This window comes from Anas platyrhynchos, chromosome 3 (genome assembly GCF_047663525.1).
Source record: "Anas platyrhynchos isolate ZD024472 breed Pekin duck chromosome 3, IASCAAS_PekinDuck_T2T, whole genome shotgun sequence".
Taxonomy (NCBI): Eukaryota; Metazoa; Chordata; class Aves; order Anseriformes; family Anatidae; genus Anas; species Anas platyrhynchos.
This window is the reverse complement of record NC_092589.1, coordinates 82,813,318-82,838,360: the sequence shown is the minus strand read 5'-3', so window position 1 is coordinate 82,838,360 and position 25,043 is coordinate 82,813,318. Positions and strand designations below refer to the sequence as shown.

The window sequence follows — 25,043 nt, the reverse complement described above, 5'->3', positions numbered from 1 at the left end:
ATATTATATATATATAAAAGCCCTTATCAGTATTTCTTCAGCATTTCAAATTTCAAAGATGACTAAAATTCCTGACTCCTTCCCATACCTCAAGGTTCTCTATAAAACTTTTATTATTCTGTGATATGAAATGGTATTGAGTGATAGATCATCTAATTGTTTGACCCAGTAAGATGCTCATTCGAAGCCAATAAAGACCTAACCTTGCTTTTCATTTGATTTTAGCATGTCTGATTCAGATAAAATTTGGAGGAACTGCACAGGCTAATTAAAAATCTGGAAAAGCCAGCACGGACATTTTAAAAATTCTGTCCTTGCAAGCTACCACAAATTTGGCACTGAGTAGACATTTTCAGTTGATATTTGTGATATTTAAATACAGCTCAGAGTTGGTTTGGGCTTTTTAGCTTTTTTTTTTTTTTTCTTTTTAGAAACATTCTTGGAGTCAGACATTTTGGGAAAAAAATCTCCACCATTTAAAAACAATCTTCTCTGTAAAGCAACTGAGAAATTGCACACAGCAATTAAACATCCCCTATTTTCTCTTCTGACAAGGTCATTTAACTCATAGGCCATTTGGAAACACCGTTTGTGTGCTGTAATTTTGCTTTCCATGAGCATCATCATAATTTAGAAAAAAAAAAAAGGCAAGGTACTGTTGTTATATGATCAAAGGGCTTTGCTTCAACATTGCTGATGAGAGACAATTATCTTAGTAAACCTGAAGTGATGCAGAAGCGCTGGCAAGTGGCTCTACTTTAAAGCACACAAAATGTGAGGGCTTTTCAGTTCAGCTACGGTGTTTCAGCACAAATACACGTCACCTTACTTTCTCATTTAGCTGATTTAATAGGTTGTTGGTTACTGTGATTGGTTTTGTTTTGTTGTTTTACATGAAGTGACTATTTGGATGTGATCAGAACAGATTGAGAGGCCATACGCTGGACTTCTTGCAAAGACAAGAGAAGAAGAGTTAATGGAAACCATCGTTTTGATGCTCGGACGGGCTGGTCTATGAGAATACACTGGGGACAATTACCGTGGCTCAGCTGATAAGCTGTAACTCACTAATGTGCAACAGCGCAATTTCTTTCAAATATGTGCACCAAACAGAAGTGTCAGCATTAGGTCACCGAGGTTACGGAGACAATCCCTTTCCTTGGGATGCAATAGTATTTTTTCTTTATTTGTATTCTTTGTTATGCGATCTTCATCTTAATAGCGCAGCTTATTCTAAAAGTACTTCATAGATCATAAGCCCGATCCTCCTTTTTAATTCAATGGCAAAACTCTCTCCTATCAATTGTGAAATAACTGAACCCTAGACAAAAGCAAATTGGTCATTCATCCGGAACTGAACTACATCTGGGGTGAAGCATGGCAGCTATTTTGCGGTTAACATTACTATTACAGACTGATCTATGGATGGAAATGCACAACTGGAAGCACAGGGGAATTTTAGGTAGATGGAAAAATAATCGTACTGACTAAAATCAGGCAGATTCCCCAGAGAACTCCCTCATTCATAGGAAAAATGCACACGATTGTTTACAATTGATCAGGATCTCAATTACATGTGCCACACAAAATACAGGTCTAACAGCTGACAGTGCTCTTGTCTCATGCTACTGAATAAATAATGCCCCTCTATGCTTTTTCACTATTTAAGTGGACAGGAGGTTATAAACACAAGGGCAGCGTGGCTGGGGTTGTGTGGTAGAGGTTCAACCTGTATCGTGGCTGTCAGCTCTAAGACCACACACAACAGTAGCTCAGATTTGGATGCCTGCATTTCAGGGTTTAAAGATGAGCCTGTAAATCAGACGAGAGGACTTGGAAATTACAGACCATCCCCATTCTCACTGTTTCAAGCTGCTGTCAAGTATATGAGATCGATACTTTGATTTCAGCTCCCCATTCGTCAGTAGAAGATCAATACAAAGTCATAGATTCCTTTCCCATAAATATTATCTCTTTACTGTATCAAAATAACACAATTTTTTATAATAGTACTTTAAACACATTTGTGCTACTCTGCTGTCAAATGCATGCCAAATTTCTTCTTGCATTACTGAAGACAAGGAAAACTTTTTGTTTTTACCTGAAGCACTGAAACCAGTATCAAATGCTTACTTTTAATCTCAGTGGGGCTGGGGAGAGGCAGGAAGCCTAATGCTGTCACGTCAGAATTGCCAGCAGCAAGACATTCAGTTCATCAAAACAATTTTTAGTTTTGTCAGAAATCAACCTAACGGGCTTTCTTCACAGCCAGTTTATTATGGCAGAGCTCAGAACTGCATTTTTCAAGTCTAAAACCAAACCTGCCTCTTTTAAAACTCACATCAACAGCTTCAAAATCAGTACATTTTGGATGTTTCCTCAAATAAGTTCGTATTTAACCAAGGAATTAATAAAAAAAAAAAAACAAATTAACAAGTGATGTGCTTAAAGCCGTAGTATTTTACTCACTGATTTTGTTTACCTGGGTAGAACCGACTGTTTCATAGGTCATTACTTAACATAAATGCTTCTCTTCCAATGATGGTAAATTATTTTCCACACAGTACTTCATTAACTTCTTTTTGTTGGATGAATGCACCTGCACTTACGCTACAAACAGCAGTCAACTGTGATATGAGCTGAAGTAAAACTCATTTCAAAGAATTGTACTTTCTCTCACGTCAGATTTCTAGGATTATTTTTTCCTTATGTATGTGAGACAAACATAAACATTTACATATTTAAGTATTGCAGTATTTAGAGACCAGTCCAGCTGATCATTTCCACAATACCAGCATTGCATGGATTTTCACATAGCTGGAGTATGGTAGAAATTTTCTAAACGTTAGCGAGTGTTTCAAATTCTACAAGGGAACGCTCATTCTTTAATAACTTGCTGCTAACAGCCCAGCTTTTTAGAAACAGTTTTGCTGGCTAATATTTTAAAACATTTTCATTTTCTGATCAAATAATTGTCATCTATTATATTAAATGTAGCAGTAGCACTGACATTTTTCTATTTGAAATCAGTGTTGAGTAATCAGAGAGTACTTTTTTTTAAGGTGAAATGAAAAATAGCTTTATTTTGCTTCTGAATTATAGACTACTACTGTAAATTTATAAGCTTCAGCAAAAGTCATAAGAATCCCATAATAAAAATAGCATTCCTGTCAAATACCAGGTCTTTTTTTTAATAGATTTTTTTTCCTGTTACTTTTCTGTGACTTAAATAAAAGTCAAATGTGAAATAGAAATTTATAATGAGTTGATTTCTCTGAAGTCAAACTTAAAATATTCCTGTATGTTGTCTAAAATAGCTGTGTTGCTTCTAAGGACTTAATATTCCACTTTCAAACACAAAAATCAGAATAGATGCTTCTGACCTTATGAAGTGCTCAGAAGTTAGTTGCCAAATATCTTCTGTTGAATAAACTCCACATTTTTAAGATCCTATATATTCACCAAATATGTTCAGTAATATGACATGCCAAAGTGTCTAAAAGTTAGATGGGTCCATTATTAACACTCTGAAATAAGCAAGCAATACGCCAAATGAACTGTTTAATCATACTGAGGTACCTGTGGCATCAAGAAAAAGAAAAGCTAAATATCAGTGTTTCAAACTGCCAGTTGTAATGAGTCCCAGATGTTAAAACATTAAGCAACTTAAAAATCAACTAACTCAGTTCTAAACAAAATCACTTCCAAGTCAAGCTGTAATCCAGTGACTCAGTCTTCCCCCCTGCCCTTGCTGGCATGAAAATTGCCCCTCTTTAATATGTGCAGTGCCTGAATTAGCAAATAGTATGTGGAATTGATGTAATGTAATGTTTTACATGTCTTCTGCTGTCAAAACTTACCATTTCTGAAAAGACTTTAATGGTTTTAGAGACAATACCAAAGAAAACCTATGAAGTAAAAAATCATTTTTTTTTTCTTTAAGAAAGTTATGTGTCATTTTTCATTATGCAGAATCCTAAAACGGAAGAAAACTTATGTTGGTATTATTTTGCATAAAAGCAAGGGATAGTAGTTACTTTATGTAAGAATTTAAGCTAATATAGCCTGCCTACCTTCAGAAAACATAAAGGGTAATAATGCCAAATCCAAACAGGGCTGTTTTTTCAGCAATTTTAGGAAACAATTTAAGAATGAGTAGATTTACATTATGAGCATCTGCCATTGTTTTCAGTACAGCACTGATTGCAACAGTTGCTAAGATTTTCAACGAACAGATTCTTCTGAATATAGAGAGGCTTAGCCCCAGAAAACGTCAAGAAATATCAGAGGAGAGATTAACTGCTAAGGGACGTTCACTTGAGCATTATACATTTAAAAAGGGAAGAGATTACATACCCTTCTCCACCAATTCTTGTTATCTTTAGACGAAAATCAACAGAGTTCAGGCTGGGTGGCTTCCATTTCAAAATATCATCACATCGACCAGGCTTGTATTTCTGAAGCAAATTAAAAAGCAGTTTAATTATGCTTATTGGTTTTCACTGGTTTTAAAAGTAACAATTCAGCGTTTCGGGCTGTATTAGATGTCTCTAATGAATTACAATAGTTAGTGACTGAAACAATGAATTTCATTACCACAGAGGTAGTTGTGCTTCGCTACTTTATTTGCTGCCTCCTTTTAAAACTGCTTAGGACGGCAGCCGAGCCATTGTATATAATGCAAAACTGAGAGTGGAAATAAAAATTAGCATACTTCATTATCTCTGCCTAATGGAAAATTCCAAATAAAAAAAGAAAATAAGACAGCACAGTTTTAATAAATGAGAACTGTGAAAGGACACACACAGAAGACGCATTTGAAATAACCTCAACATTTCTGAGCGATTTTCTGAGCGATGTTTTTGTTATTCACACTGTTGGCTGACACAACGTGAAAAAGCCAGCAGTCACCATACTGCCAGCTCTCAGAAAGGCCCATCACAAACATGTTCTTCCGTATCAAAGGAATGTAAGTTATATAAAGATTAGAGAACACCATGACACAGTGAAACATAAATAAGGGAGCATCTGTTGCTGAAGAGAAAGGGTACACGCTCGTCTGAACCAAAAGTTGCCATACTGATCAGAAAAGAGCAATTTTCTCTTGAATTAGAGTTTTGATTTATCTCGGTCTCTTATCATCTACTTCAGTGTAAGTAAGATGCCATTTTGTTCATCCTCAGCTAACAGTGACAGCCAGCTAAACCTTTCCTTCCTGGAATGTCTTTTCATGGCAATGGAGAAAAGTAGAATGAGCATGAACAGGGCAAAAGCAAAAATCAGCTCCTAACACTCTCAGCCACATTTCTGCTTTGCACGACAAAAGTAACCTACTAAAAGCTCTTTTTGGAATCTGAACATGGCTGGCTAGACTGCATCTTCTCTTTTTTTTTCTCATTTTTTGACCATGGCTCCAGATTGTTCGAGACTGATGGCTCCAGGCTCTCTGTTGTTGTTCCCATTCAGGCCAGTATTGGAGCATCCTACCCAACTCGCTATTCTCATCACACACAGCTCTGCTCTCCACAACCTTCTCTTTACATCTGAATAAAATTTAAATTATTTATCTTTGTCCTTAGGATAACGTGTAGAAGCTGTTTCTGACACCTCTTCTCTGTGCCTGCTCCCTTTCCATGTCTTTCATTTTATTCTTCCCCCACTATATCCTAGTTGAAAATTATCTCCTGGAAAGCAACTTTCCCCTGTGGTCCCTCACATCTGGAAATCTTGCCAGATCAAATCAAACATCCTTATTCCATTTGAGTCAGGAAAATAGTAAGAAACAGTGCAATAATAAAGTTTGTTTTTTTATTATTATTATTTTCTTCCCACCTTATTTCCCCTTCATATGATTTCTGTCCTGTAATATCAACAGCTATTTGAGAAATGCTGGTTGCTCTTATACGTGTCCAAAAATGGGATTTAGAAAGGTTTAAAGAATTTACAAAATAAAAATAAATCTTTCAGTAGACAACAGAAATACTTCTTTAGTTGTCTCCATCCCGCTGTCCTTCCCTCACTTCTCTGGCTCTTCTCCATTTGCCAGAGATATCTTCAAATCACAAAGATCTCATCTTTGAGCTCTTGTAGCAATGAAATATATCCTTAGGTTTTTTGTTCTCATTACCAGACAAAAAATCTTGTACAATGCAGGTACAAATATTTAAAGACTCACGCCACATGCACCATATATAATAATCGATATTAAATGGATACGACAAAAGAACATACAAGATAAAAAAAGCCCAGTAAAGTATTTCATCTTTTCAGATCATATTTTTATATACAGATGGAATATTTAAATATACTTGAAAGTATTTGCATTCCATTTTAGAGAAAAAAATATTATTTACTAGATATATTTAACGCTTGTGTGCATTGCATATGAGAATTACGATAAAGGTGAATGATGCCGAAGTACCTTTGTCAGTCAAATTTTCCTTCAATTTTCTTATACCTGATATCAAGAGAATACGTAATTAAATTCTATATAGCTCATTGCTAAAAGTATGTTCCAGGAATAATGGGACGAAATACGGTGCTTGTAAAGGAATTATTGCTGCTCTCTCTTGCCTTTTAATTAGGCCAAAACCTATTACTCTTGCCAGGTATTTATTACTTTGCTCAAATAAAAACTATGAGGAACACCTCTGTTTGGGACCAATTTCTCCACAGAGTGAAAATGTAATTTATGAAGCAACTTCTACAGCAGGTACCAAGGAACAGGGAGTACAGCTGAGTAGCTGAAGCTGTCGGCACAGATGTTGGTTTTGCTGCATGGAAGATTCATCTTAATGGATGCTCATCTGTCCCTTTAAACATGACCGAGGTCTTCAACCGTTCCATAAAAGTGTCATCTGTCAATCACGCCTAAGCCCTAAAATCTTTTATTAAGCCTCTGTGTGGCACAGCTTCTAGGTTATTGACTCGCAATAATCTTCCAAGCAAGATTACTGGAGCATTTACAATGATGGATTTATTAATACATACTCAAGTAATCAATTTCTATTTAAGCCGTAGATCATATTTTTGAGACTTTATGAGATGTTAAGACTCGACCCAGTCTAATTGACTCTAGGAAACAATCCCGGCTGGTTTAATATATGGGTACAAACCATCTTTTTACATATCACTCCTTTAAAAGAGAAAATAAAGAGAGGCTAACAGACTTCAGGACAGAGGAAATAATCTTTTTTTCTATAGAAATACCAGTCTTAACCACAAAACACACCATATTTTGTGGCCAAAATGAAAACGTGGACTGCTCTGCATTCAATATTTCCAAGTATTTTCTCCCAACCATATAGAGGAGGACGTATTTCTGTCTGGAACATAAACCCTGAAAAAGCTTGACATTCCTTTAGGAAATTAATTCTCCTTAACGTTAAAAATATGAACCAACTTCTCAGAGTCACGGCACTGAAATCCTGAAGAAGAGACACGTCTGATCTATCTAACAACCTAAGAACAGCCCCACTAGAGCTCTAGCACCCTGGCTCTGTCAGCGCCCAAAAGCACACGCTTCGGGCAATCATATGTGATGTTTTGTCCTGTTACTCTCCCAGAGACTACCCATTTTCAAGCTCAAAGCCATTCTGATGTAGATGTGATGCAGATGTGATTCCCAGGTATTTAGTGATTTTCAGCCTTCCCTGCCTAAGCTCATCTAGCTCCCCCCCTAGGACTGTGCAAACGTCCCCAAGCTATAACAGCCTGAAGCACAGCAGCCCGATGGCACGGCAAGAAAAAGCACCACCTTGGGTTGGTTATGGACCAGCTTTCATTGGTTTCACACTCGCATTCCCTAAGGCTATGAATAGATGGTGAACAACCAAACCTCATTGTTTTGATCCTACCTGTAGTTTCGCACGCTGCCATGCATGGAAGGGACGTCAGCTCAGACCTTTTTTCTCCACGTGTGTTATCCTACATTTAACCACACTGAAGCTTAAGTGCTGTTTTATCACTCAACCACTCGATCTTGTAAGATCGAGAATTACTACAACTCCCCACATCTGACAAACTGGAATACCAGTTCAGGCATCATCCTCGTTCTCTGAGTACAAGTGACTCCCCTTCAGCTGTGAGGACCAACCAGGACCCTATCCCTTGACTCCTTCCTACTTTTCAACCAATTGTTCATCTGGACAAGAACTCTTTCATCTTGCACCTGCTTTAGTTTTTTCAAGTTTTTTTTTTCCTTGTTAGAAACATCGACAGAAGCTTTCTCGAAGTCTTAGCACAGAACACCATGTGACCCTTACTCAAATTATTTTTGATTACCTGGTTGGAGAGACACAACCTTCCTTTCATTAAGGCATGTGATTTTTCCCAACTATAGGATGTTTACCCAGGCATCACCTACTGCACTCCTTATTATAGTTTTCACTACTCTGTCCAGTAGAGACATCACACGTGGAAGCTCTTCCCCGACCTTCTATGACATCTGTCCTCACACTGTTTTTTTTTTTTGTTTTGTTTTGTTTTTGTTTTTGACATATTTGCTGTCCTCACATCCTTGGGCACCAATGTATGTATACATTCCACATAGGATCGATCTACTGCAGGACTTTTTCAATCCCCCCTTTTTTTCCCCTAAGACCGACAAGTTATACCCTCCTAAAACTCCAATGTGAAACCAACTTCACAGCAGACATGAGCAACTATTCCAAGATGACTAATGAAAAGCAATGCTTTGACAGGATACATCTGCATACCTGTAATTTCACTGACTCAAGTTTAATTACTAAATTGATTGGCTGACTTGCTTGAAGGGGAGTTGGGGAGGAGGGGGGGGAGATTTGTTCTTTAAGATGGAGTTACCTTTCCTGCCTTTCCCTCTAGAACCAACACAGCGTGAAACAAGTCTTGGCTAAACATTTTGTTCTATTAAAAAAAATAAAAAATGAAGGAACAATCTCTTCCACACTTCATGTTAGCAAAAGAGATGTTGTCTAGAAAACAGTGGCAATAAAAATAGCCTTTTGACTATTACACTTGGTCTTGATCACTGCCAATACACTTCTGACTTCACAGTAGATTTTTTAACATTGAGCAGCTGATAAAAGTCACAGTCTACAGATATTTGTCTGAAACATTTACAGAGGCTTAGATAAGTAATCAGACTTCAGAGTTCATGTCAAGAAGTTACATGGTCTCCAGACTTCTGCTGTTATAACATTAAAAAAAAAGAAAGTCACAGAAATGCACCTTAAAATGAGAATTCATCCAGAAGCCATATTAACAAACCCTGAGAGGGGGTTCATTTTTGCAATGGGTGAGCCCATATACACAATAGAGCAGTAGCAAGTTCCTGAATTTGAATGCTGAGTGCAAAATCAATTTCTTCAAACACGAGCTGAAGCCAAGCAAGAATTGTGCTTGTTAAGTATGTGAAAACTTCACCTTAGATGAATCACTGCGTACTGCAGACCTGTACTGCCTAAAGTTATTCCACATTCCATTTCCAAAACAAAATGTGAAACAATCTGTCTGAGACCAAACTACTCCCTAGCATTTCAAATATAGCATTTATAGCAATGATATCCTCAATGCTCTCCCCAAATACTCATGTAACATGACTGCTTTTAAAATGTATCAGGTCACGTAGCATTTCAAATACAAAGATCTTGCTTCAGTCTGAAACCTTTCCACCTCGTCTAACCACAGGTATTAGCACTCGACACCCAAAAATATACATTAAGGAATCAGAAAATATCTAAAATAGCTTTAGAGAATTGATTTACAGCTGATTTGCAGTTGCTTCCAAGTGCCAATGACCATGTCTTCAGGATGGCTATGAAGCCCTCCCCAGCCCTCAGATTTTAGCAACTCTGCTACTCACTCAGAATCCACCTAACTTTTTTTCCATCTCTGTTCTATTTGTGTTATTATCACAATAAATGCCCCAGCTCCAGGGCAGAATGTAGGTGCTCTCCTGGCAGAACACCAGCCCCTTTCTTTTTATCACTCCTTTCTTTTTCACAACTATCCCTTTCTAATCAGTGTCAACCACCTCAGTCTCCTACAAAACTAAGCCCAGCCAGTTAGGGTTTGTGAACCAAAAGCTTATCCAGCAGCAGGATGCCTGGCAGAACCGAGAGGCTGCTAACCTCAGGTGTGTTGCAGGTTACAAGAGCACTATCAATCGCTATTACCTTAATTGAAGAGGATGCAAGCCAGGCACATGACGGGCCAGCAGTAGCATGGCAAACGTGCCCCTATTATGGAGATCTTGAACCTGAGGTAAGAGCACAACAACAAGCGTGACGCTCAGCTGCACACCCAGTATTTTAAGACACTGGGTGATCCCAGAAGACTGCCCAACAGAAAGCACAGCCTCCCGCACCCAGCTCAGGTTGCTCAGCACTGTGGGGTAAACTGATGGGTGTCTGCTCGTGTCCCAAAAGTATTAAGTCCCCTCCCTCCAGAGCTGTCCTCAGAGGAGGCGACTCCTTTCTGCCTCCCTGTGAGAAAGGCTGGCCCTCAGAGAATGAAGTTCCCTTATCTCAACTTTTGCTGACACGTTTCTCGCTAGCTGCAGATATTCTTCCCACTCAATTTATGTTTCTGCCTGAAGCCACGCATCCTCCCAGCTCTTGTATTCAATGTGTGGCTCAGCAGAAAGGCTGGGCAGTGGGGATGCTAAGTGGGGATGTAAGGAGAGTGAAGTTTCTCTCCAGGCATCTGCTTTCTGTTACCACATGGTAGAGACTTTGCTGCTCCGTATTTCGTAGGAGGAAGAGCGGAGTAAATCTCTGGGACCGCGTTCTGGGCAGGCAGTGTGGGCTGTGGGGCGTTGTTGCCTCACCACGAAGACACCCACCGGGAAGACTGAGTAACTTCAGCCACAAGGCTAGACAAAGCAAATGGATCAGCTCTCCTAATGACTGAAAAGGGAGACGTTGAGGGATGATCAGGAGAGGATGAGCAGTGCAGCTACGTGTCAGCTGTCCTCGCCCTCAGCACACCTAGCTGAATATATAATTAATGAGTCTTGAGTATGGAATATGAATATGAATTTGAAATATAGATCTTTCAGTATCTCATAATACATAAGTTACAAAGAAGTTACCTGGCTAGTTCATATTTTAACACCAAGAGAAATATTCTGCCCTTACATATATGATATTCTGATATTTAGTCACTCTCAGTTATCAGGATAAAGACAGTAAAGGTCTTAAAACATACTAGAATGCTTCAGATTCACAAACACTAAGACATTTCTTATATTGTAAAATTCACCCATTTCTGTTACCAACGTTTTTCTGTGTTTTAACCAAATACTTTGCGAAAGCCTTGGTATTCAACATTATGCTACAGCTTTCACCTGTACAGAAAAAGTTAAGTATTGCAAACCTGTAACAACAAATCTTCTCCTCTCACTCCCTTAAAACAATGGTTAAATGTTTTCTCTGAAGAGCTCTACATTAATTACTCTTAGGCCTTTTAATATCCTTATGGCACCTATCGCCCTACCCAACCTAATAGTTTGCATTCAGTTGTGTAAACATGAAGACCGAACAATTACTAAGTTTTTATTTTCCTGAACTAAATGCCCTGAATCATTTTAAAGAACCAAGAGGATCGATTGTAATCAATCATTTCAGGCTAGTCCTGATAGAGAGATGAGCTGAAGAAAGAGAAGTTGCTAATATTGTACGTGAGTGAGTCACATCAATGGATCAAGAAACCACGAGATGAAAGACAGCCATTGACTCAATTGCATATTCATAGATTTATAAGGCAGAAAAACATCATTGGGTTCATGGAGTCAGCTCTGTTGCACACGGGACAGAGAAACTTGAACAGTAATGGTTATATCAAGCTTGTAATTCCTATTCAAATTACAGCACACCTTTGTGAAAGATACTAAGCAAAGAAACAATGTACACTTTGAGAGGTTACCATGATCACTTACTACACTGAAGATTAAAAAAGAATGCTTATTTCTACACAAAATGCCTCTGAATCTTGTAATGCCTGAGTTTAGACTAAAGTCCAGCCCTCCAAAAATTATTTCCTTTTGTTAAGATAAAATGTTTAGTCGCTGCACAGGTAATTTTCCATTTGGCTAATGTACGCATGCATCTTCATTGCACAATTCTGCCAAAAAGTCTCTGAAGATTAGACAACAGAATTGATTCTACTATTCCAGTGTTATTTTCACTGTTTAAGTACACAGACATATTACAAAAAATGCATGTGTTTCCTATTCTTTTACATTATGCATTTTTTTAATGCGTTTTATGTATTAAAATACATTAATAACTACCTGAAATAATTCTTTTCAGAGCGACGCCTTCAGCTGTGACTTAATACATTTCCTCCTAGATACACAGTCTACTTCTGGCTGTATATCTTTGTGCTAATCTGGCCACCAAAACAGAAGGGAGAAAAAAACACACACAAAGAAATACAATAAAATCTACACGAGGAAATAAGTTATTGTAGTTAATCTGTGACTCTTAGCCTCTGAAAGTATTTTGTCTTCTGTCCCTTCTAGCCTCTCATTTCAGTTCCAGCCCCTTTGTTTCTCAAAGTGTCCATACAAACAACTTACATCCTTGTATTCCTCATAGTCCATCACTGTAATACCCCATTCTTCCCCATGTATTCTACTTACTTTCCCTGTTAAAAAAAAAAAAAAAAAAAAAAAAGAGGCAAAAGGCACCAGCAGTGCCTTGGTTATTGATGGATAAACAGGAGTATGCTTGCTCTTGCTGCATATTGAGCAGATAGATCATTCAGAACTGGAGGGAAGAGATACACTAAGTCTGATCACAAGCCCCCAACTGCCTGGTGGAGAAGGAGAAAGGTCAGCATTTCTTAATTATGTCTAAGGCAAACTATATTAGTTGGACTATATTAGAAAATTGCTTCAAGAATACTGGACTCATCCCTAACTCATATCTTTGGAGGTAAAGGCAAATTACATCATGTGCTATGGCATTTATGGTGTTTGGTGGTGATCTCTGGCAAACAGTGAATCAGCTACAAGATTTAGCCAATGTACTACAGGGACAGCCACATTGCATGTCAACAATCTAGGAGACAAAGCAGAGTAAAACCCAAGATCAAAAGCCTTCAGTTTCAATACAGGGTGCTTAATTACGAAGATGGATGTACAGAAAAAGTGATAAAATTAATGCATTGACCTGGTCAATGAAAAACACCAGGACAATGCTATCTACTAAGACATATTATCAGTCAGGAAGAGAAAAATACTATTGTTTACTTAAACATTAAGTCACCCTATTTGGTTGTTATTTAAAATATATCAGAGCTGCCCAAACTGATTATCTATTATTCCAGAATTTTTACAGAGGTGAACATTTGCCAAATACATTCCACGTACCTCTGAATCAGAAGGGTCCCTGGGAACACTGGCCACACTACTTTTCCCCTGGCTTCATTCTTTACATAGGTAGAAATAACCACCCCTGTCCCTGTCATTATTGTTGCCCTGAACCACTCACACCCCACATCCCTTGTCTGGGACAACCACTGCACAGTTCATGAGTGCCACTTCACCACCCCTTGTGTACACCCTAAACCTCTATACCAGGTTCAGAAAGCAATAGCTGACACCCAGACGAAAATCAGGCTCATTAATATTGTTCTACACGCTGTTCTGTGCCTTAGAAAATCTTATTTAGGCTTATAAGAGTTAATGGGACTAATGCGAGCTAACTGTGATTGTTAAGGATAAGAACAGTTAAAGCCATTTCCAAAGACAGACTTAATTGTGACTGCTTCTCACAGAAAGCATGTTTACCAAGAATAGTTGGAGAAATTCAGTTGTGTTAACAAAACGTTTCATACCTCAGAACCCAGTTATGAAAACTTACTTAGACTTCTGGAATGCCTTTCATAAAAAAAAAAGAAACTCACAAGGGGCCATGTAAGAAAAAGTTCGTGTGTGCAAGTCTTTCAAGCCCACGAAACTGCACCACACAGTTGCCATTGATCTGAAAGTTTTAAGTGCTCATTATCTCTGAAGGTTGAGAAACACGCTTTGTTGTGCAACATACGCATTTAGCAGTGCCACAAAATGATTATAGGAAGAGGGCAGTAAAATAATAAGATGCTGAAGCTGGAGGTATAAACAAAATTGGTTGATCAAGTGTGGAGAGTTTGAAGAATTCAGTCATCTCAGAAATTTCTATCAATGGACGTAATAGATGATACTCGTTTCCAGATGTGAAGGAAAGCTTTGCTGCATTTAACTTGACTGCTATATTCAGCTAAATAAGAAAAAAGGTGCTTCAATGAAATCTCTTCAGTAGTACTCACTGTTATCAAAGATGATTAGGATTCCTTTATTAGCTAGAAAAATCAGATGTACCTGGTGTTGTTTTCTTTCATGCAGATGTGACTTACTTCAGTATAACCTCTTGAAATTTTAGAGCAGGCAGTTCTGTTTGTTGTTGTTGTTTGGTTGGGTTTTCTCTTTTTTTTTTTTGGTGGCTTCCCCTTCACCCCCCATAAATACGATTCAATTGTCCCTGTATTTGTAAAGGAAATGCACAAAGACACGATTTTTAAGTGCTCTTAGGAGCGATCAGGTGGGGTGAAACTCCTGGGTAAACACCAATATTTTGCAAACAGCTGTCATTTTGTGAAAGGCATTTTCATGGCTAAGACAAAAAAGAAGAAACTAAATATTGAATGGAAAACACATGGACACACAATATGGCTACAAATTTATAACACTACAAAAAAAATACCCAAACACTGCCCAACTTCAGGCAAACACTTTATACACTTTGTATCAAGCCATTCACCCAGCACAACCTGTGTCTAAGCTCGGACAGATGGCCATGAGGCTCTATGTAAAGCAGGTAACAAAAGCAAATTGCTCCCCTTTAAAGACAACAACAAAAAAATAAATAAATAAAATAATAAAAGCTGCTTTTACTGCTTAATGTTCTGAATTACTGATTTAAAACACCTGAACAAAGAGCTGCAGTCCTCACTAAACTTCAGCTCTTTGCCTGGTTTGGTAATTCGATCAGGATGTAGAGACAGGCTGATGCTCCATGAATATTTGATCAGCTTTAATATAAGGTTAATGAATTTCAAACATTTTATACTTTCTATTATGTGACAATACAGTGCATCTGTAGACAATAACTTCTGAAGCTCATACAAAGAAGATGGAAAAAGACAGCATCCTTGCCTAAGTTCAAATCATTTAATGTCCAGAACTAAGCCAAAATGATGACAAAGACAGCTCTTGATAAAGTTTTAAATAACTCATTACTTGACAGGGTGCAATGCTGCTTTAAGTCCATGTAGTCAAGCAGATTTGTGTAGTTTCTTCCTCTCCTCCACTTCAAAAAGCAAAATAAAGAAAAAATAAAATTAACCTGGGTCCTAAGGCACTCTATCTTTGGTGTACTCCAGAAAAAAATCCTTCAGAAAGCTAGCACCGTTCCTACTCAGTGTTTTTCTTCTTCATCCACGAGCACAGGTAAGTCAGAAGCAGCTGTTTTTACTGGGCAAATGTTATTGTATCACAATTTGTCTCCTATGAAAACGTGACTGGAAGCTATGTGAATTAGAAAGAGAGCGATTATAATCAAAATGGCCTCTGAAATATTAAGCTTAACTGTCAGCATACTGAAAAGCCAAACATGCTACTAATGTGCACTCATTCAAACAGCGTTAGATTATGTTCCGTGCGAAGGATTTTAGCATATGAATGCAAAGAAGGTCTAGAAAGTTAACCTGTATGCAGAAATCATTCTGTTAATATTTTAATAGATATTTTTCAATTGCTTTTTCCAAAGGTGCCTCGGAATTTCAAGTTAATGCAATATTTATATTGGGCATTTTGGTAATTATTAGGCTAGCTGTCCCCTACTCTTGCACTTTAATTTAGCTTTGCACCTCCAGCTTCATTAAACATCTTGTTTCATAACTACGCTAATAGCTTTTCTTAATATTCCATTAAGCAAGAAGAAAAATGGGATGAAATTTTCTTCATAACCAACTCCATTTACATATTAATCCTTTTAATATTTGATAAATTAAGTTCAGTTCGCAGCCAAAAATCCATGTTTACAGCAATCAGAATACGGCAGTCACAAAATTACTCATTGCTCTTTTTTTTTTTTTTTTTTTTCTTTTTCCTAGCACATCACTGCAGCAGAAACCTATTCTCACACACTTCTGTTTGTAGTCACCCCTTCATTTAATATTATGGACTGGAACTAGAAACTCCAACACTTGATCTGAAGCAGAATAGAAAAAATAAATGGCTTCAAGTTGTTGGCTAATATATGTGATCCCTAAGGGTCTAAATGGTGTCTGCTGTCAATTCTAAATTCTACTTTTGAACACAGGGAAATTAAAGCTTCTGCTAAAAAGCTACATTCTCCTATCTTTGTGAAAACAGACATGTCCTGACTATACAACTATATTTCTCTTGGTCAGAGGAACTGGTGATTTTCCAGGCTTGTTGCAGTTTTATACTCCTATTAATTATTTTCTAATTTTCTTAATGTTCACCATCTAGGATTTATTTCCCACAAATTTGTGCTGCGTAAGTCTTCAGGAAAAGTTAACAAAATAACACAAACAATAAAGATGCTTCACATTGTCTTCTCTTGCTTTTCTTTATTGCATTCTGCTTGTTTCACTCTGCATCACTTGCAGTGGGGTGACATCAATACGGAGCCACAGCACAAACTGTTAGCAGCACACCAACGTGACTACAGGATACTCCTGTATTTACTTCTCCAGATGAAATTTGCTCGTAAACTAAGCTTCATAAATCACCAGCAGCCTTAAGCTGAAATTAATATAATGGAAAAAAGATCAAACTGCCATAATTTTCTCCCTCAGCAATACATTTTTTAGTATTTTTTCCTTCTAGAAATACAGATAAACACAACTGAGAGGTAAGAAGATAAATAATTTGGAATGACTGTCCAGGAAGACTGGTGAGGGATAGGCTAAGCCCATCTTTTCTCCCCAAACACCACCTTTTCTTCCTGAAAACCTCAACACAGTCACTGCTAAAAACTACAAGAGTTAGCTTGGCACTAAAATTATGGATACTTTTACCTTTATTTAGTTTTTGAACAGGTCTTAATGGGTAAAATTTGATCTAACTTAAGCAATACAGAGACAGTAGTTTTAGGTACGTAACGAAGCAGCTCCCCAGTAAGCCCCCATTTCCCATATTTCTCCCAAGGTATCCGAACCTTTCCACATGTTTTCAAACCTAATTTCAGAGGACAGGACTCCCTGCCATTTGCCCGTCCTCACTGACTACACCAAGTATTTAGGCATTTGTTCCTGTTCAAGAACTAGGTCATAATTTGCTTTCTATATTTTCATGCTCTGTCACTCTTCAAGTCAATGTAGCATCACGCATCTGAAAGACCCAACTGTTTCTTAAATAAGAACACTTGGTATCATTAATGCTGCTTATTTTTGCTATTCTTTCAGGCCTAATGAGGTATTAATGTCCTTTAGAGAAACGCAATGAAGAAAATTGTTGGGACAAGCAAGATATGCAGAAGCACTCCTGGCCCCTCTCCTTCACTTTCTTTTTTAGTCTCCTAAAGCCGTGTTTCTTCTTCTTCTCCTCTCCTCCAGTGAACCAACAAATCTTGGAGAGAGTTTTAGGGCGATCTTCCTTCCTCATTTCACAATTTTATTGTGGAAAAAAATAACAAAATACCCTCTTCACCTGAATAAAGCCAGTGATGTTGGAGAAAAATTAATTTTCATTCTGTGAAATGGTTACATGCAGTTTTGTCTTTACATCAGTCATCAAACAGTAAGGTTTTATAGATCTTACTGTTTACATCCTTCCATATGGATAGAGCTTCATAAGTATCAGCCTAAAACTTCTCTCATTTCTCAAAGCCTGATGGTTCCCCATCTCTCTTCACCTTCTGTTCTTTCATTCTCACTACCTCCGTCCCAACTCAAGCTTAAATGTAGTCACTAGGGAGCGAGGGAAGTCAGTCTCTCAGAGGACAGAGGAACTTATTTCTTTGTGGATGGTTAGTTTGTGATCAAAGGCTCCCAGAAACCTCACTAAAGTTAGATTGGATCAGCAGGAAGCGTTCCCTGCTTGACGCCTTACAACAAAAGCATCCTTCTTGCAACAAAAGAAGCTCCATGAAATAAGAAGCAGTGCTCCCGGCTGACTCACTGCGATAACCTGATTTGTAAGTTGGATAATTTATGGGTATTAAAGACCACATCTGTAGCAGCTACGACCTGTGAATTTAAGGCTTCATCCGACCACGGGTTGTGTTGACATTTTTCTCAAGCCACAATAGGAATGGCTATACCAGGAATGGGCGTTGCCACAAATCACCTGAGAGCTCATGAAGATTAATGAAAACTACCACCGCTACATAGAAAGATGCAAAAATATATTCCTGCTTCAGGAACGTCAATCTTGGAGAAGCAGAAACAAGCCTTACATCAAGAGGCAGACAGTGAGCTAATCTGAACATAAGGAGAAAGGCACGAGTACAAACTAAGGGATCGCAGCATGCTGGTCTCAGACGTAGTCTAATTTCTCTTTTTAATTCCACAGCTAAAAAGCCCCCAGAGCTGAACAGATACGCATGAAAGATGATACACAGAATTGCCAGCAGGATTTTTCGTACATGTTGCCAAATGTATGTTACACAAAATTGTCATTAAGGGCTAGCTTATTACATTTTAGAGGGCTACAAATCTCCTTGAATTAAACATTTATGAGTCTTTCTTCGAACACTGAATCCTGCATTATTTTGAAAGAAACAACAGAAAGTAGCCTTTTAAACTATGTATTCAAATACATAAATGATGAATTTTAACTATATTAAATTCATCATTACGTATGTAGATTAAAATAGCACAAAACATACTTTGCATCCTTAGTTTCACAAGGAAACATTCATACAAATTTTCTCAAGACCAAGAAAGTGAACCCAACCAGTGGAGCTCAGCATGCGCCTCGCAGTCCTTTGGCTTTGCTAGCAGCAAGCTGATGTGCTTGGAGTTGAAAAAACAAAGAAAAAAAAAGCGTACCCTGAAAAAAACAGCATGTATTTTTTCTTTCAAGTGTTCTGCCACAAGACGAGTACAATTAAAAGCTGCGTTTTGAGGAGAGTAATTTGGATAATGAGGAGCGAAAAATCCTCCTGTAGGGGGAAGAAACAGCATGCTGAAGGAGAAAACGGCAGAGACCTGCCTGCTCTTGGTGAGAAATTAATCCTTGCAGTTTTGGCTTAGGAACAAGCAAGTCAGTGGCTCTGGTTAAGCGCCAAGAATTGCACAGGATAGCTATTTCCTGAGCGTTGCAAGTTAAGGGAGAAGAAGTTTAGGTCGTATTAAAAGAAGCCACTCGGAGAACTTCTGTTACTCCAAAGGTCAGTAGCTGTCCTTAAAGAGCGACATCCGCACGTTAAAGCAGTGGTACTCATAAATGGGAACAAGGTTAGCAGTTTTAAACCTGCTACAAGTGGTGATGGGGGAACAGAAGCAGTGATAATGTACTTAAAAGACAAAATTCTGTTCCTTAAGCAAGAGAACTATCTTCATGGGGCCGATTCACTTACATCCATCAAGTGAGCACTGAAAGTTCAATGAAGTTCTGGGAGAAGCAGACACACCTGAGACACTTTACAAGCAGCTTTCTTTGTATCTGATATCCCTCTAAGAGGTTTTTCCACTTACTCATTTTCCCCTGCATCCTTTTTGCTACTGTCATAAGAAGACTGAGCCCTTCAGAATCTCTGGAACATCGAGCTGAGTAGCTCTGTCACAACTGAGAATGGTGCAGAAAAAAAAAAAACACATCACTAAATCAAGCAGGAATCTGTGATAACGTTTGGAACATATTTTACAAATCCCCTGTCACCCCCAAGATCAAGCAAGTTTATCATTAAGGAGTACCTGTCACCAGCATCTTCCCAATGCAAATGCTACCAAAATACAAAGAGATAGTAATGAACATGCTGGTGTGAGCTGTGAGCCAATAAACCCCACTTCTGTGAAAGAGCATCGCATTTGCAAAACAACTTCAATAGCATCCTTCAGAAGTGTTCTAATAGAGTGAGAGAGGAAAGGTACAGAGATGGCAGCGGAGCGAACAAATCTACCTGCCACGGACCCAGCAGGTGTCCAAGAAGGATTAGAGGCTCATGTCGAGCTACACCTTTGTTGACACCAGGAACAGCAAGTTCCTGCTCATTTTGTGAGCTGTCTCACAAGAAAACTTTCTGCCGTGTACAGATGTACACTCTCCTCCTCGACAGAAGGAGAACGTGACTTTCATAGACCAAAGCGTTCAGTAAGGTTTTTTCTTTAAATTAAAAAATTCTGAATTCTGGGTGAAGAACCCGAATCATATAACTAGTAGACACTGAGCCAGTGGTCATGGTTTTGGCAAAAATGTCTACAATTTCTATTTAAGTGGAAACCAAAGACACCTTGGCTTAAAAAATAAACAAAACACTATCACAAGGACTGTGATCAAAGCTGAGAGAGGGCATTAGGTGACGCACCATCCCTCATTTACCAAAATACCAATATAGGTGGACCAAAGTTTTCGTTGCATTAGACAGACAATTCCTAGATTTTTAGGCTAGCAAGATTAGTTCTCCCTTGCTCGCATATAAATTTGTGTTTCCAAAACATGAAACCTCTGAAAAAAAATGGGTTTCAGGAGGGATATCAGCTTAAGCGTTGACACTTGTTTATAACTGTGGCAAACAGACATACTAAAAAATAATTTGCTCCAAGTATCACAAGCTCACAACGGATCAAAGTTTGAGACTCCCACTTGCAACCAGTGAAAAAGACCATTAATAAAACCTCTGGGATGCTGAGAACTGATTAGCACAGAAGCGTGGTATACAAAGGGAAAAAACAGTCAACAGTTCATTAGGAACAGAGGACAAGCAATTTTGTGCCGGGGTGGCAAAAGAATACTGAATAGGGTTTAACTGCAGCCCTCCTCCCCAGCTCCCTTTGTACAGGAGAGAGCAGGGGGTGCAGCAGTGTTCAGCAAGCAAAACCACTGCCAGGCTCCCTACGTTCACGTGCCTGGGAATTATTCCCACCTGCACGGCCGTGTGTGCAGCCCTGTGCTTTTAACTATGTATGGGATTGCAATTAGAAAGTTTCAATAGGGTAACGCAAAAGCTGCCAGTAGGTTACCATGATACTGCCGTAATTACTGTTCTGGGGAAAAACAGTAAGAAAAGCACTTTTTTTTTCCCCACTCTAAGAAAAAATGGCCTTTTTTTTTTTTTTTTAATTTACCCCTTAGCCAATAACTAAACTACAACATGAGTTAATTTACAGTTTTACTGCTATCCAAAGTTCCAGTACCACGCAGACCTTACAAAATAAAGCCATTAGCTAAACAGCTAAACCATTTTTTTTCTAAAACCAGTAAATTTTCCCTTTGCTTCTTAACTAGCTATGGATTTTCTTTAATTAACCAAAATGTATCTAAGCAGAGCACATTAAATCCAGTTAAAATTGAGATGGAATATCTAAGTTAGTTAACAATAAAGATGCTAAAATGCTAAAAGTTTTAATAACTTTTCATCCACTTTGTTTTTGTTTTTTTTAATTTTTGTATTTTTTTATTTTTCCCCTGGTCAGTCCAGTCACCATCGATATTCCTAAGGAATTAATTAATATATTTTTGCAGGGAGACACTGAAGGGCTTTGAAAGTAATGAAATAACCACCACCAAATTTGACAGAGGACAAAACTCGACTTTTTTTTTTTGAAGGCCTAGCAAAATAAGCAAGCAAATGTCATGGAAACAGGAGCTCTCGCCATGGTAACACCATCCCTGGTATGGCAGCTAGCCACTCCGATTTCTACATCCTCCAAGACAAGGAACCAGCTTAGTTCCATGTTTCATTTCAGTGTATTTCCATAACATCCCATACGTCCAGCCACTGTAAAGCTTTAATAAAAACATGAATAGTTCATAAGCATGCAATATTAAAGCCGAAGCAGAACATAAGCATAGGGGCAAACTGATTAACTGTATTAAAGCAAGTCTGAGCAAGTCTTTGAGAAAAAACAAGAGGCTGATGGCTATGTAAAGAACAATTATATTACAGATGTTTCCCATTACGCCATCTGACTCATGCAGCTACTGTCAGATGCGTGAGCATCTTGCAGGAAACACAGCAGGAGCTATAGTATAAAAAGGTACAACCCAAAATTGCAGTTAAGTAATCCTTGTTACCTGCCCTTATAGAGAAGTTGAAATTTTTAGCAACCAACCCAAACTCTCAAAGCCAGCTAAAGACTCTTCAGGAGCATGGTAGCTGCTCTCCAGAGATGGGCACAGCAATCAGAGCCACGTGGATGACTTCCGATGAATAATTTATCTGACAAATTAGGTCCACTTTGGGAAGTATCTGTATGCAGCTGATGACTCTGACAAAACCACTACCCAAATTTATTCTACAACAATGCTTGCCGAGTACGTTTTCCAATCTGATTAGCAATACTGCAAGTTTCACTTCTCTGACTGATACTGGATGCAACTCGGATAGTGTTACCTGCCCAGACATTCAAGAAACTGGAGAGGGGCAGCAGTACAAGCGTGTGAAATAAATACAATCCCTATAATATATTTGCAAGTAAAATACTAGGTTTTACATAAGCACGCACAGCAATCATAGGAAATGTAGCTTATCTTGCAGAAGTCTTGAAACGCGAACAAATATTCACAAAAATAGCCTACCTGGTTGTTCTGGTCCATGTGCAAGTTATGAAAAGTAAATTCACATTCTTTTCTGGTTGAAGTATTTTAATGAAATGTAAAGTTTAAATCAAAACCTCTAAGAGTGAGCAAAACATCATGATCGTATTACTCTGAAAATGCGAAAGAAGCTATATTGGTAACTCTCATCTGAAAAGTTACATAGAAAATACTCAGTTTTGTTTGCATGTCTAACCAAGAGGAGCAAGAAGTGTTTTCTATGGTTTTATTATATGGAAACAGTACCATGTTCTGCATTTGAAAGTGTTGCTGATGGTCCCCTCAAAAACAAACTATTCTCCCAAAACTATGCTGATGGTCTGGAAAAAAAAGTCCTGAAGGTTTTATGAAAAGGATATACCTGGTGTGGTTCACTGCACACCTAAACATTTGTCTAACAGAAAAATCTGTATTATCCAAAAGTGATACATTTTTATACTCTGTAAATAACACACAGGCCATAACATAAAAACCCCAAACAAACCTCAGTTTGCTTACTAGCTAATTCAGCTGATGCTGAGACTGTTGCATAGGAATTTACTGCCTAAAAACTAGCAAAACCTGACTTCTGCCATTCTTTTCTCCAACTAAACCTTCATTTTCCCCTCATCTTTGCTTGCTACAGAATGCATCAGATATCTTCTAAAACAAATTTAGAGAGAAATTTTGAACTTTGCATGTTATACACCAGGACAAAATAGGCACAACCCTGAGGGCTTTGTTTTGTTAACTGCATAGTAAACCTTTTACAACTACTTTCAACTCATCTTATGAGCACTGGATCTTGTGATCAATTTGCAGATGCCAAACAATGAAGCATTTTTGAAACTACTTTTTATTAAGGCTATCTTTTTATTCTCCTGTTGTTTTATTTCCTCATTGCTAGCAGAACGAGCCATATTTTCACGTAACAATGGCAACATCAATTCACAGTCTGACAAGTCCCTAAGACACACATTTTAATTGCTCTCACAAGCTAATAGTTCTCTCTAGAGAACCCCATTTTGCATAAAATTCACGTCTTGTTTCAGTGGTTGGATGAATATACACATACAAGATGATCTTGGGATTTCCAGCAATCTTTGTTTGGAAACAAACAACCTACTGGTTGTCAGTTCAAGCTCGTCAAAACTTTCAGACGATGTTTTACAAGTGTATTAAGTGTTTCTTTAATGAACAATTCAAAGTACACAGAACATCTGCATTGCTGAGGGCTGGGATGTTTGCAGCTAGGCCTTTTACTCCTTTTCCCCTTCCAGAAGGAACCAGCAGACACACTGCTGTTGCACATCCCTGTAGTGGGTTTACGTGGCAAGGTTTTGGTAGCAGGGGGCCATAGGGGTGGTTTCTGTGAGAAAGATCTAGAAGCCTCCCCATGTTTGGGAAGGGCCCCATTGTTTTCCAGAGCTGAGCCAATAAGCGATGTTGTTTTGCGCCTCTGTGAGAGCATATTTAAGACAGGGAAAAAAACGCTGTGCCACACAGCAGCTGGGAGAGTGAAGGGAGTGAGGAACGGCACCAAGGTCAGTGAAGAAGGAGGGGGAGAGGTGCACCGGAGCAGAAGTCCCCTGCGGCCTGTGGTGAGGACCATGGTGAAGCAGGCTGTCCCCCTGCAGCCCATGGAGTACCACGGTGGAGCAGGGTTCCACGCTGCAGCCCGTGGAGGAGACCATGGTGGAGCAGGTGACCTGGCAGGAGCTGCTGCCCGTGGGGGAGCCAGGTTGGAGCAGTTTTCTCCTGAGGGATGGACCCCGTGGTACGGACCCATATCTGGAGCAGTTCTGGAAGAGCTGCTGCCTGTGGGAAGCCCACGCCAGATCAGTTCGTCAAGGACTGCATCCCGTGGGTGGGACCCCACAGCACAGGGGACGAGAGTGACCAAGAAGGAGCGGCAGAGGAGAAGCGCTGTAGACTGACCATAACCCCCACTCCCCCGTTCCCCTGCGCCGCTCGGGGGGAGGAGGTGGAAGAGGGTGGATGGGGGGGGAGGTGCTTTTGGTTTCTTTCCTTTGTTTCTCACTTCTCTCGCTTGTTAGTAATGAGCAATAAATCTTACTATCTTCTTATGCTGAGTCTGTTTTGCCCGTTACAATAATTATTGCGTGATTTTCTCGTCCTTATCTCAACCCTTGAGCACTTTTCACATATTTTCTCCCCATTCCTCTTTGAGGAGGGGGAGTGAGAGAGCGGCTGTGGTGGAGCTTGGCTGCCCACTCGAGCGGAACCACGACACTGCGGTTGCACATCCCTCAGCCTTGGTGGAAAGCTTCTAGAGTAACACGGAAAA

General features: G+C 38.8%; 1 protein-coding gene across 3 annotated transcripts in view; it reads right to left on the bottom strand.

The window, feature by feature from the left end:
* RNGTT (RNA guanylyltransferase and 5'-phosphatase) overlaps positions 1 to 25,043 on the bottom strand; it is a 184,231-nt gene that overhangs the window by 55,004 nt on the left and 104,184 nt on the right. For all 3 annotated transcript variants that reach the window (XM_038176904.2, XM_027454915.3, XM_027454920.3), the window contains exon 13: positions 4,357 to 4,457. In XM_038176904.2, coding sequence (XP_038032832.1) covers positions 4,357 to 4,457 — 101 coding nt within the window. The remainder of the gene's footprint in view (positions 1 to 4,356; positions 4,458 to 25,043) is intronic.